Source organism: Dendrobates tinctorius, unplaced genomic scaffold, assembly GCF_039654945.1.
Source record: "Dendrobates tinctorius isolate UK_male_01 unplaced genomic scaffold, ASM3965494v1 ptg000011l, whole genome shotgun sequence".
In the NCBI taxonomy this organism is placed as follows: Eukaryota; Metazoa; Chordata; class Amphibia; order Anura; family Dendrobatidae; genus Dendrobates; species Dendrobates tinctorius.
In genome coordinates, this window is record NW_027361679.1 from 6,017,501 (window position 1) to 6,029,575 (window position 12,075).

The following is a 12,075-nucleotide window of genomic DNA, read 5'->3' on the forward strand; positions in this document are numbered from 1 at the left end:
TGTGGTGGCAGATTAAAAAATTATTTTCGCCAAAACAAAAGCTGCTGGCTATATGTGTGATCTGGTGATGTGACTTGTTATTGTGTGATTGGTGAGAAGTGGAGTTTTTGCAAGAGACAGCGTTGGGACTGTGGACAGGTTGAAGGGTGGAGGCGGGGCTGGGGGGTGGAGTCTGGAGTCTCAAGAGGACCATGAAAATTTTGCCAGTATGGGGTCCGAAAATCATAGTGGAAGCCATGACAGCGGCATACACACTCTGGGGTAAAAGGAAATCACCGATTAACCCCAAATGAAGCGAACCAACAGAATATATAAAATACTATTTTATTGGGTATCAAAAACATTTTTTTTTATAAAAAATAGCGGTGCAGCTAATATTTACCTCAAACCGGAGTGATGACTGTGGCTCAGTGCAACGAACCCCGTGCCCCGACGCGCGTTTCGCCCTCTTGCTTCTTCCAGGGGTACTATTTTGATATCCAATTTGGAACCGTTGATCTATTTAGGCTTATGTCGCACTGGCGCTTTATGATAACTGGATCTGTTTTTTTACCTTCTTGTTATGCTGTTATAGCGATAAGATATAATACAGGGCTTTGTTGCTTCAATCTGGAAGTTATATAGGGTTTTTGTGATACGAATTGAATTTTTTAATACACTGTGGTATGTGTTTATATATGCATTATTATTATTAGAAGGATTATTTTTCCTGTTTGTGGCTCTGTGCAATCTTTTCCCCGTTGGGGTAGGTTATGAGTATATGGTCTTGTAGTCTTTTTTGATACCCAATAAAATTGTATTTTATGTATTCTGTTGGTTTGCTTCATTTGGGGTTAATCAGTGATTTCCTTTCACCCCAGAGTGTGTATAATTGTTTTCAGAAGGGGTAGTAAAAACCTAGTATGAGATTCCATTTAGTATCTTTTTGGGAGTAGAGCATAGGAGTAAGGCTGGAGTCACACTGCCGTATTTCTCATGCGATAATCGCATCGCACTGCACCTCTCCTGATCAGAGCATGACAGCATGATGGATTACTATGCAGCTGTCAAGCTCAGGTCAGGAGAGCAGACAGCCAGTGCGAGTTCTACGTTGCGATTCTCGCTTGAGAAATACGGCAGTGTGTCTCTGTCCTAATTAAGTGGCAATCATACCATTGGGGCAACAGACAGGTGCTCAAGATGTAAATGGGCCCACTTCCACCCCAAAAGCAGGTTGGATTGTGCATTATCATGACATTGTACTGCAAAGGTCCCATACATTGTTATAGCATGGGGCCCGCTTCTGTCAGTGTCCACCATTGGAGTCATTGTTATGTACAGCCTTGTAATATAGGCAAGATTGCTATTCTCAAAGGTTTGGGTGATGAGAGTTCAGAATATTTGGCTTCATATATTATACAGTTGTGCTCAAAAAAGTTTACATACCCCGGCAGAACTTTTGCTTTCTTGGCCTTTTTTCAGAGAATATGAATGATAACACCAAAAAGTTTTTTCAACTCATGTTTAGTGGTTGGGTGAAGCGATTTATTGTCAAACTACTGTGTTTTCTCTTTTTAAATCATAATGACAATCCAAAGCATCCAAATGACCCTGATTAAATGTTTACATATCCTGGTGATTTTGGCCTGATAACATGCACAGAAGTTGACAAAAATGGGTTTGAATGGCTACTAAAGGTAACATCCTCACCTGTAACCTGTGACAAATGCCAGGAAAATTGTTCATGATACAAAAGGAAAACCCACAAATAACATCAGCTGAAATACTGGTCTCTCTGAAAACTAGTGGTGCGGCTGTTTCATGATGCACAATAAAGAGGCAATTGAAGAAAAATGGGCTGCTTCACCCAACCACTAACCATGAGTGGAGAAAAAGGTTTTGGTGTAATCATTCATATTCTCTGATAAAAAGGTCCAGAAAACAAAAATTCTATGTAAACTTTTGAGCACAACCGTATATATTCACAGATTTACTGTTCAAAACAGCTAACATGTGCCAGGAAAGATGTGGGCGCAGCGCCGGAGCCTACATCAAAGGGAGGGATTCCCATGTGGGGTGCACTATAACACCCAAAGTCGGAAAGGGGTTAATGACCACCCAAAAAAAGTCATATCGGCCATCATTATGGAATAAACTTAAATCGTTTATGTATAGAGAGAAATCACAGCTGTAACTCACCTTGGCAGTATTCACTGCAGAGCCATATCCAGTGGAGAAGCCACAGCCGACTAGGCAGACCTTCTCCAATGGCGCATCCGGGTGTATTTTAGCAACAGCAATATCATCTACCACTGTGTACTCAGTAAAGGTGCTGGTGCCGACGAAATGGTAAATAGGTTTCCCCTTGCAGGTAAATCTAGTGGTGTTGTCCAGTAGCACTCCATTATATTTGCCTAAGCTGTTTGGAAAAAAAAAAAATAGAAGGAAATCATTGGCTACAACCTACCGTAACCTTCTATATGGCACTTGTCAATTCTATAGGCTTCTTAGCTTGCTGAATGAAGACACAATATTATCAAGCACAACCCATAACACATTAGGGGAAAAAAAATAATTTCCCCAATTCCAGAATGGAAAACACCTGAAAAGGAATAAACCAAAAAAGGTTGGAGAACAAAAGACAATTGGAACCATCAGCATTTGGACAGGGAAAGAAAAGGCAATAGCTCAGTAGGCAGGGGAACCAACCACAAAAATAACAGGTCAGCGTATTGAATCCCCAAACCGAGTCATGACAGTATCTTGTTATATGAAACAAAGCCTGCCAAAGTCTTTACAAGCATATTGTGATAGTTTCTCATTATAAAAATTTAAGAAATTAAGAGACCTTAAAGGCGTTTCAATGGACAAATGTATATGTAGATTGCACAAGAAGTGAGCCTAGTGATAGGCTACATGAGTCATGTCCTGTAGTGTTGACATTACCATCACAGCTTTGTCAAAGCAGGATGCAGAAACGTGGGTAAACTCTGGACAACCCCGTATCTGAAATTTATAGAAAGATCATCATGGACATACATTCATGGGAAAAAGTGGCAAAAATTCCAGAAAATTACAATTGCACATGTTTTGTCATACACATTTTATTTCCTTTGTGTGTGTATTGGAACACACACACAAAAAAAAAAACTAAAATTAAAGGCAAATTGGATATCATCTCACTCACAGCCCCAAAAATAGGCTGAACAAAATTGTTGGCATCTTCACAAAAATGTGAGTAAATAACTTTGTTTCAAGCATTCAATTGATGCTTTTTCAAACTCATCTGTGGCAAGTAACAAGTTTGAGCAGTATGAAAATCAAACCTGAAACCAGATAAAAAGGGGAGAAGTTTAGTGTGTGTGTGTGTGTCACACTAATCATGGAGAACAGAAATAGGAGGAGAACCAAAATTATTGAAAATTTCAACAATCTCAAAGTTATTAATCCACTTCGAGAAATCTTGATGCTCCTTTGTCCATGGTGTGCTACATAAAACAGGAATGAGTCATTTGGAATAATGAGACCAAGATAAAGTTGTTTGGTAAAGCACATCATTCTACTGTTAACCAAAAATGGGACCAGACCTGCAAAGGAAAGAGCACAGTCCCAGAGAAGGTTCAAAGATGTTTTAGGGTTGTTTTGCTGCGCCTTTGGCACTGGGTGCCTTGACTGTGTGCAAGGCATCATGAAATCTGAAAATTACCAATGGAGTTTGAGTCTCAAATGTTGTGATTAGAGTTGAGCGAAACGGGTCGGTCATATTCAAAAGTCGCCGACTTTCGCTGAAGTCGGGTTTCATGAAACGAAACCCAACCATAGCGTGAGGTCGGCCACGAGGTCGGCGACCAGAGCGCCAAAGTCGTGTTTCAAAAGATGCTTCCAGCGCCATTTTTCAGCCAATGATGGAGGACGCACACTGTGGGCAACGCGATGACATAGGCATCGGTCACCACCATCTTTGAGAAGGGCATGCAAGTGATTGGCTGGCTTTGTGTGGTGTCACATGGGCTATAAAAGGGCGTGAACGCCGACCGTCAACTTACTTATGCCGATCTTAGCATAGGGAGAGATGCTGCTGCTGATTCTGTAGGGAGAGCGTTAGGCAGGGAAGAAGAACCAAAAAACTGCTTCTGCTGTTAGCGATTTCCACTTACAACACAACACTGTGTGCAGTGACAGGGGAGGCTCTATTTTTGTGCATCAGCTCTGTTGGTTATTAGGCTGCCATATAAGGCTACCTGATAGCTGCATTGCTGTTTGCACACTGCTGTGCAAACTGCTTTTTTAAAAACAAAAACACTTTTCTTCCTCTTTTCTGCACAGTTACCAAGCGTTCATTTTTCTACCCTTTTGTGTGCGCACTATGCAGCATTCCTGCTTATTAGGCTGCCTGCGTCCATACTTGGACTGAGAGCATCATTGTCAGCGTCCTCAAATCTCTAGTGAGATCCAAATTCTCACCAATCCTATAGACACCCTCCACCTTGTCATACACCATCCAATTTCAGCCTGTTACATTGAGGTGTAATCTCTACTGGGCCAGAGACAATAGTTCAGCGTCCTCAAATCTATAGTGAGATTCAAATTCTCACCAATAGTAGATACACCTTCTACCTTCTTTTACAGTACCATATAGCTGGTGGTATTTTGGGTACATTTTCACAAAAATGAGCAAGTATGGTGGAAGACGCCATGGAAGTGGGCAGGGGTTGCCAGCTGGTCCCGATGGTGGTGGTGTTGCATCTGTTGGTAGTGGCAAAAGCACAATAGCACCTAAGACAGGAGGTGTTGAGCCTGTGTCATCGTCTGGCTCCACAAGGCCTCGAAGGCTCTTTGGCTTACATTGCTGACACAGCCTCAGCTCGCTTGCCTCCTTTTCTGAAGTTTCAAAAAATAAAAGCACCGAGTCGTCATTGGAGGCTCCTGGTCGGGAACAACACCTTTCCTTGTGTCCTTCACCCCTACCAAAAGTGAAGGATGTGGCAGGCCACATTACAGATTACTCCATGGAGCTCTTTTCACATACCATGCCTGGGTTAGCAGGGCTGTGGAGTCGGTAAGCCAAGCCTGCGACTCCAACTCCTCAATTTCCCTCCTTACACCGACTCCAACTCCACGACTCCGACTCCCACATATATTGCTTATATTTAAGTGAAAAATTTATTCTAGTACAATGTGAACATCAGACATTAAATCATTTTTATGATTCAATAATCAAGATATTTAGATAGAATATAATATTTATTGGAATACAACCTTAGAACACAAAAAAACTGTAATAAATTGTAAACATCTAATACACTATGTAATATCGATAATATATATATCACTATGTAATAAACTATAAGTGGCAAAAAACAGTTTTCAACAAAAACATACTAAATAACATTTGTGCAGTCTATGAATTTGTTCTAAGAAATAAAATTGCCTCCATCAGATCCTCCATCGATGACCTCAAATCTGACCTAATAATTTTAAGGCTAGAGAACAACCTCTCTACAGTAACTTGGGTTGGAGGCAAAGCCGTAACCACATGGGCAACATCTCTAACAATTTCCGGGTATAAAGGAATTGCCTCATGCACAGTCAGTTTTGATGAGCGGTTGAATTTTTCTATTTCTTTGAGAACAAGTGAAACATTTTGCTGAAATATGGTCAATCTGCTTGCTATAGGAGACAGAGTGAAATCTTTTTCCTTGCGGCAACGCTTTGCCTGCTCCATGTCATCCAAATACTTGTCAAAGTCAAACTCCTCATCTGATGAGGATGAAGATATGGCAGCAGTAGCACTGTCAGGACCAGAGTCCTCTTGCGCCTGGCAGTCCTCCTGTAGGCCACTCTTCCTAACTGCTACCTCAGTCATAGCTTCTTTTCCTTTAGTAAGCTGTTGATCATCAAGCAATATACGATGACTTGGGTCCACATAAACAGCTGCCAGAAAAATTTTATTTTCCAATAACTGAGTCTCTCTCCATTTCATTGAAGCAGAAATGCCATCTGCGATTAAACAGCAAAATAGCAAGTTCTTCCGCTCCCTCATGAAAATGCCAGGAGTTAAATCCTCAGCTTGTAATTTTTTAGTCAAAGTAAATGGGTGATTAAGCAATTTCTTCAATTCAGCCACCTGTGTCCATTAACCTTCATTTAGGGTTACCTGAGGGTTCGCCATATCTATAAGAAACGGTTTTAGTTGATCAACAAATGCCCTTTTCCAGCACGTCTCTTCAAGATGGAATCAATTTTAGGGGTTCTGGCGGCAATAACCAATTTCCTCACTTTTCCAATCAGATTTCCAGCATGTCCCTCTTGCAGACTATCTCTTATTGCCAGCTGCAGCGTGTGCACAACACAGCGCATGTGATGAATAGAAAAGTGTTTTGAAGCAGCTTCAACAAGATCATCTATTTCTACAGTATAATTTTGCTGTTCTTCTGTAGTAATATCTGTTTGTTCCTCAGTTACATGAACAGCACTGTGGCCTTCCATCTCAAACATACTGAATCCTAAATGTTCATCTAGCTGTTCATTACTCTCATTCATCAGTGTAATTGTACTTATGTTTGAAGCATTGTCCGTTACAATAGCAAGAACCTGCTCTTTTTTTAGTTCTTAATCTTGCAGAACTTTTTCCATTAAGGCCTGGAGAAACTGGCTGCTGTGATGAGCTCTAGTATCTTTTACTGCCAGAGTGTTGGTAACAATTTTTGTTGTCACAAACATATCGAACATTGATGGCAAAATAGTTCACTCTGTGACGTGTGCAGGCATCCATTTTAAGAAACATGAAGCGTCTTTTGAGAGTCTTTTTAAGATCTTCCTTTTGTTTAAGGGCTTCTTCAATCACTAATTTTCTAATACTTTCTCTTTCCAGAGAAACACCAAGTTTGCGGCCATTTCTCCATTAAGAGCTGTAAAAGCTGGTCGTGCAAATAATGTTAATGGTACACCGTCCTTCACAACAAGCTGTATGAGCTGTCTTTTAGACATATCTGCTGTCATTGTTACAGTAACTTTGTCACTTACAAAATATCTTGTTAATGATGTTTGAGACGCTCTTTCCTCCTCCTTTGCCTGGCAGGAAGTGTTAGTCTGTGTGCTACCCAGCTTTCATTCTTTTTGGTACAGATAAGATATGGAGACAGATATGGATAAATGGATGGATAGAGCAGATTTCTAATCTGCTTTTGATATTGAAAACATTATCTATGAGCTCAAAAACCTTTCAGGTGATGCGGTTTTTTAAAAATCTGATCAGCTTTTGCAGCTGAAAAACGTATCCACAAAAAATGCAGCAAAAATGCTGTGTGTGTATGTGGCCTTAGATCAGGAATAGAACAGCCATTTATAGGGCATTTCATAACTTTCCCAAATTCCTATGAAAAAATATTCAGAACATTGTGCATTGAACTACTGTACCCAATTTATTATATATTATAGGAGTCGGACCATTTTATACCGACAAAATTAGCACAGACTCCGACTCCACAGGCCTGTGGGTTAGCAAGTCAAATCGTGAATTCCCCAGTCCAAGATGAATCTGACATGGAGTGCACTGATGCACAGCCACTGCTAAATTTTTCTGCTGGTACATTGACTCAGAGCACTACATTGTCCTCGCAGTGTACTGAGGCAGAATCAGACCCTGATGAAACTCAGGTGCCCCTTCCCACATACTATATCACCTTAAACGGTGACACAGAGGAAGGTGCACATGAAATTGAAGAGGAGGTGATGGATGACCTAGTTATTGACCCAGATTGGCATCCATTGGGGGAAAGAGGGTGCCGCTGCCAATAGCTCAGAAGAGGAGGAGGATCCGCAGCAGGCAACGACATCGCAACAGCTGTTATCTGGCAGTACCGAAGCAGTCCAAAAACGTGTTACAAAAACCAAAAGGGTTACAGGACAGCTTGGCCAGACGGTCAAATTAGCACAGCGTGCACGGTCTCAAAATGTCTTCCATAGTAGGAAGAGTGCAGTGTGGCACTTTTTTGAACAAAATCCTAATGATCAGGCAAAGGTTATCTGTAAGAAGTGCGCAAAGACCTTTAGTCGAGGGAAAAATCTGAGAAATTTGAATACCAGTTGCATGCTTAGACATTTAACCACCATGCACTTGCAAGCGTGGATGGACTACCGAACCTCACGTACCACATGTGCACCTGCTCCGAATGAAGATTGTAGCGTTGCTGACTTCGCTTCCCCCACTGTAAGCCCACCAGTTAGCACACCACCAGCAGCAAATGTCGAGGTGTCATTGCAAGGGCAAAGCAGTCATGGAATCACAATGTTATTGCTACGAAAGACTGAATCTAGGCCATCAACACCACCACCAACACCACCATCACAACCCTCTCTCAGTCCGCCATGTCCACCGCTTGTTCCACCATATGCAGCTCTCAAGTCCAGCTCACCCTCCCAGAGACTCTGAGTAGGACAAGAAAGTACTCATCCTCTCATCCACGTACACTGGCTTTGAACGCCCACATTGCCAAACTAATCTCGTTAGAAATGATGCCGTACAGGTTGGTTGAAAGCAAAGCTTTCCGCGAGCTCATGGCCTATGCAGTACCACGCTATGACCTACCCAGTCGCCACTTCTCTCGCAAAGCCATCCCAGCCCTCCACCATCATGTGAAAGACCGCATTGTCCATGCACTCAAGCAGTCAGTGAGTGGAAAGGTGCACCTCACAACTGATGCATGGTCCAGTCAGCATGGCCAGGGCCGTTACGTGTCCATCACTGGGCACTGGGTTAAATGTGGTGGATGCAGGGTCCACAGGGGACAGCGGTGGTGGGACAGTGCTGCCTAGCCCACGGTATAGGAAACAGTTGGCTGTAGGCGTTCCACCCTCCTCCTCCTCCTCCAGAAGCGAAAGCTCGTCCACAGAGCGCAGTCGTACGAGCACTCCATCTGCAGCTGCCACTGTTGCACACGAGGTGTCCCCCTATCGAGCAGCTAGTGGAAAGCGTCAGCAGGCTGTGTTGCAGATGATGTGTTTGGGTGACAGACACACCGCCGAGGTGCTGGCCGAGTACTTTCAGCGACAAACTGAGTCATGGCTGAGCAGTGTACATCTTGAGGCAGGCAAGGTAGTTAGTGATAACGGCCGTAATTTTGTGCAGCCATAGCCCTTTCAAAACTCAGCCACATACCTTGCTTGGCTCACACCTTGAACCTGGTGGTGCAGTGCCTCCTCAACAATTATCCGGAGTTAACAGCCCTGCTCCAGAAGGTGCGAAGACTGTGCGCGCACATCCGCCGGTCGCCTGTACACTCCATTCGTATGCAGAAGCTGCAGCGATTGCTCCACCTTCCCAACCACCGTCTCATTATCGACATTGCAACAAGGTGGAACTCCAACCTGCACATGGTTGATCGGCTGTGCGAGCAGAGGCAGGCCATAATGCATTTGTGGGAGGATACACGGCCAGGCACTTTGAGAGCAGACATGGAGTTGACAGGCGTGCAGTGGTCCTAGCTGAAAGACCTCTGTAAACTCCTTCAGTGTTTTGAGGAATGCACACGGCTGGTAAGCGCAGACGATGCCATCCTAAGCATGAGCATCCCACTTATGCGTCTGCTCATGCAAACTTTGACACACCTTAAGGAGCAGGCGTCTGCAGCCAATGTTGACGAGGAGGAAGAGGGAATCCTTGATGACATTCAACCATTGTCTGCTCAGGGACCTCTCCTGGACGAGGTGGAGGAAGAAGAGGAGGAGGAGGATGATGATGGGGATGATTACTTAGGGGAGGATGCATCTCGTGGGGCAAGTGAAAATGTTGGCATGGCAAGGTCTGGTACAGGGTTTGTGCGTGACTGGAGGGATGTGGATTTGCCAGAAAGTGCTACTCCACCCAGCACATCATTGACAGCGGGAACATTGGCCCACATGTCAGATTATGCCTTGCAGATCCTAAAAAGGGACCCACGCATTGCCAAAATGATGAACGATGACGACTACTGGTTGGCCAGCATCCTGGATCCATGCTATAAAGGCAAATTACAAAACATCATGCCACAGGAGAACCTTGACCTAATATTGGCTACTAAACAAGCAACTCTGGTTAACCGGTCGGTTGAGGCATTCCCAGCACACAGCAGCGGTGATGATTCTCACACGAGCCGTACGGGCCGGGGGCAGCTTGGCAGAGGTGTTCGTGGTGCACACAGCAGAAGTGGCGTTGGAGACAGGGGTTTCATGACAATGTTGTGGACTGATTTTTCACAGACCGCTCACACAACTGTTAATACAGCATCAATGGAAAGTGACAGGAGACAGCAGTTGTCAACTATGGTTAACAACTACTTTTCCTCCCATATCGATGTTCTCCCGCACAGGTCATTCCCCTTTGACTATTGGGCCGCTAAACTGGACACCTGGCCTGAATTGGCACAATATGCCTTACAGGCGCTCGCTTGCCCAGCTGCATGTGTGCTATCGGAAAGAGTCTTCAGTGCAGCTGGATCAATCCTGACAGAAAAAAGGACCCGTCTGTCAACCCAAAATGTGGATGATCTAACCTTCATTAAAATGAACCATGCATGGGTTTCCAAGGATTTTGTCCCACCTTCCCTTGATGACACATAGGTTGCCAGAAAAATGGCTTGCTTTGGTCCTCCTCCTATTCCGCGAACTTGACCTATTTCGCCTTTTGCAGCAGCTGAATGACCCACATCTACATATGCCACTTTATAAACCTCCCTAAGTGGGCGGCCCCCCCATGGCCGGGGTCACCACCTAGCGCACAAAACCGTGCGAGTGCCGTTGCCCTGGACAGGTGGGTAGGCCGACGCTTGGGCGCGGGCACTGGCATAGGGTCCCTCATAGTGCAATCAAGTGTCTCTGACAGTGGTGGTGCACACCCGCCGTCAGACACACCGCCGTACTATGAGGGGCCCAGTGCCAGTACCGACGCCCACGAGTGTGCCCCCCTTGCTTGGGCAGGGCCCCAGCATTTGCAATGTTTACCTCTCCCTGCTCCTCCGCTGTGTAGTCTGGGCTGTCAAATCCTTCACTGGGACTGCCACTACAAATTGATTGAACTGAAAGATGATGGTTAAGATGTAGCTATGCCCTGTCCTGCTGGCCGGGCTCTAGCTCCAGATGATCAGTGGCTTCCATTTCTTATGGACGTCGACTCACAATTACATGCAGTGGTGGTTTATCATCAGCTTTCACAGTTTTCCTACTCACAAACGTGTGACATTCCGGCGCACATTTCAAAATGTGCCCTCTCATGCCAATCAAATAGAATCGCCTACGGCCTGTGGCTTCTGTCTTTTGCACTCCAAAGTTACGTGACAGATCATGATAGCCAGTGAGCACCATGTTTACATCGCTCCCTGTGATAAAAATTGGATTGAGATGAGTAACAGTGATGGAATCCACGGAAGTGCGATACAGCAAGACTTTATTCACAAAAAAATGTTTTCACTGTCTCAACACACAAATTAATTGAGGGTCAGCATCGCCTATGAGAATTGTGACGGAAGTTTTTCCCGTGAATAATAATTCCTAGATTTCTGCAATCAATAGCCTTTATGTCACTAATTGTATGCATCTCGTTTCCTATTGCGGAGAGGCAGGACTGTATTACCGAGACAGAAATATATATGAAGATTTAAAAATAACACCAAAAGTATATAGTTGTGTACGCCTCAAATGCATTTCCTTTTTTCCACTTTTTAGATTGCTGTGTAATCCATACTGAGAACACGGAGATTTTACATGTTTAAACTATGCTATATATACCTGCTATCCAGTGATAAAGTACCCTTTCTCAACTTTGTACAATCTGGTCAAATCCATACTGGGCCTGAGAACATCTGAGTCTGCCTCCTGAACTATAGTCATATATTTTTAATGTGTAAATGTGTAAACTAGGCTACATATATACGTGTTATCCGGTGAAACTGTACCCTTTATCAACTTTCTACAATGTTGTTGAATCCATACTGGGCCTGAGAATGGCTGCCGAGCTGTTAAGCAAGCTACAGCACCTGTGGTTTGGACATGTAATTTTTTCAGGAATGACGGTTGGGCCTAACTCCGGAATTGCGGTTGACCTAAACTTACTGGGAAATC

General features: G+C 43.9%; 1 protein-coding gene across 1 annotated transcript in view; it reads right to left on the reverse strand.

The window, feature by feature from the left end:
- The window catches only part of LOC141100831 (alcohol dehydrogenase 1-like), a 93,340-nt gene that overhangs the window by 26,295 nt on the left and 54,970 nt on the right, over positions 1-12,075 (reverse strand). Inside the window, exon 5 of the mRNA XM_073589516.1 lies at positions 2,179-2,398. Within this exon, the coding sequence (XP_073445617.1) occupies positions 2,179-2,398 (220 nt within the window). The remainder of the gene's footprint in view (positions 1-2,178; positions 2,399-12,075) is intronic.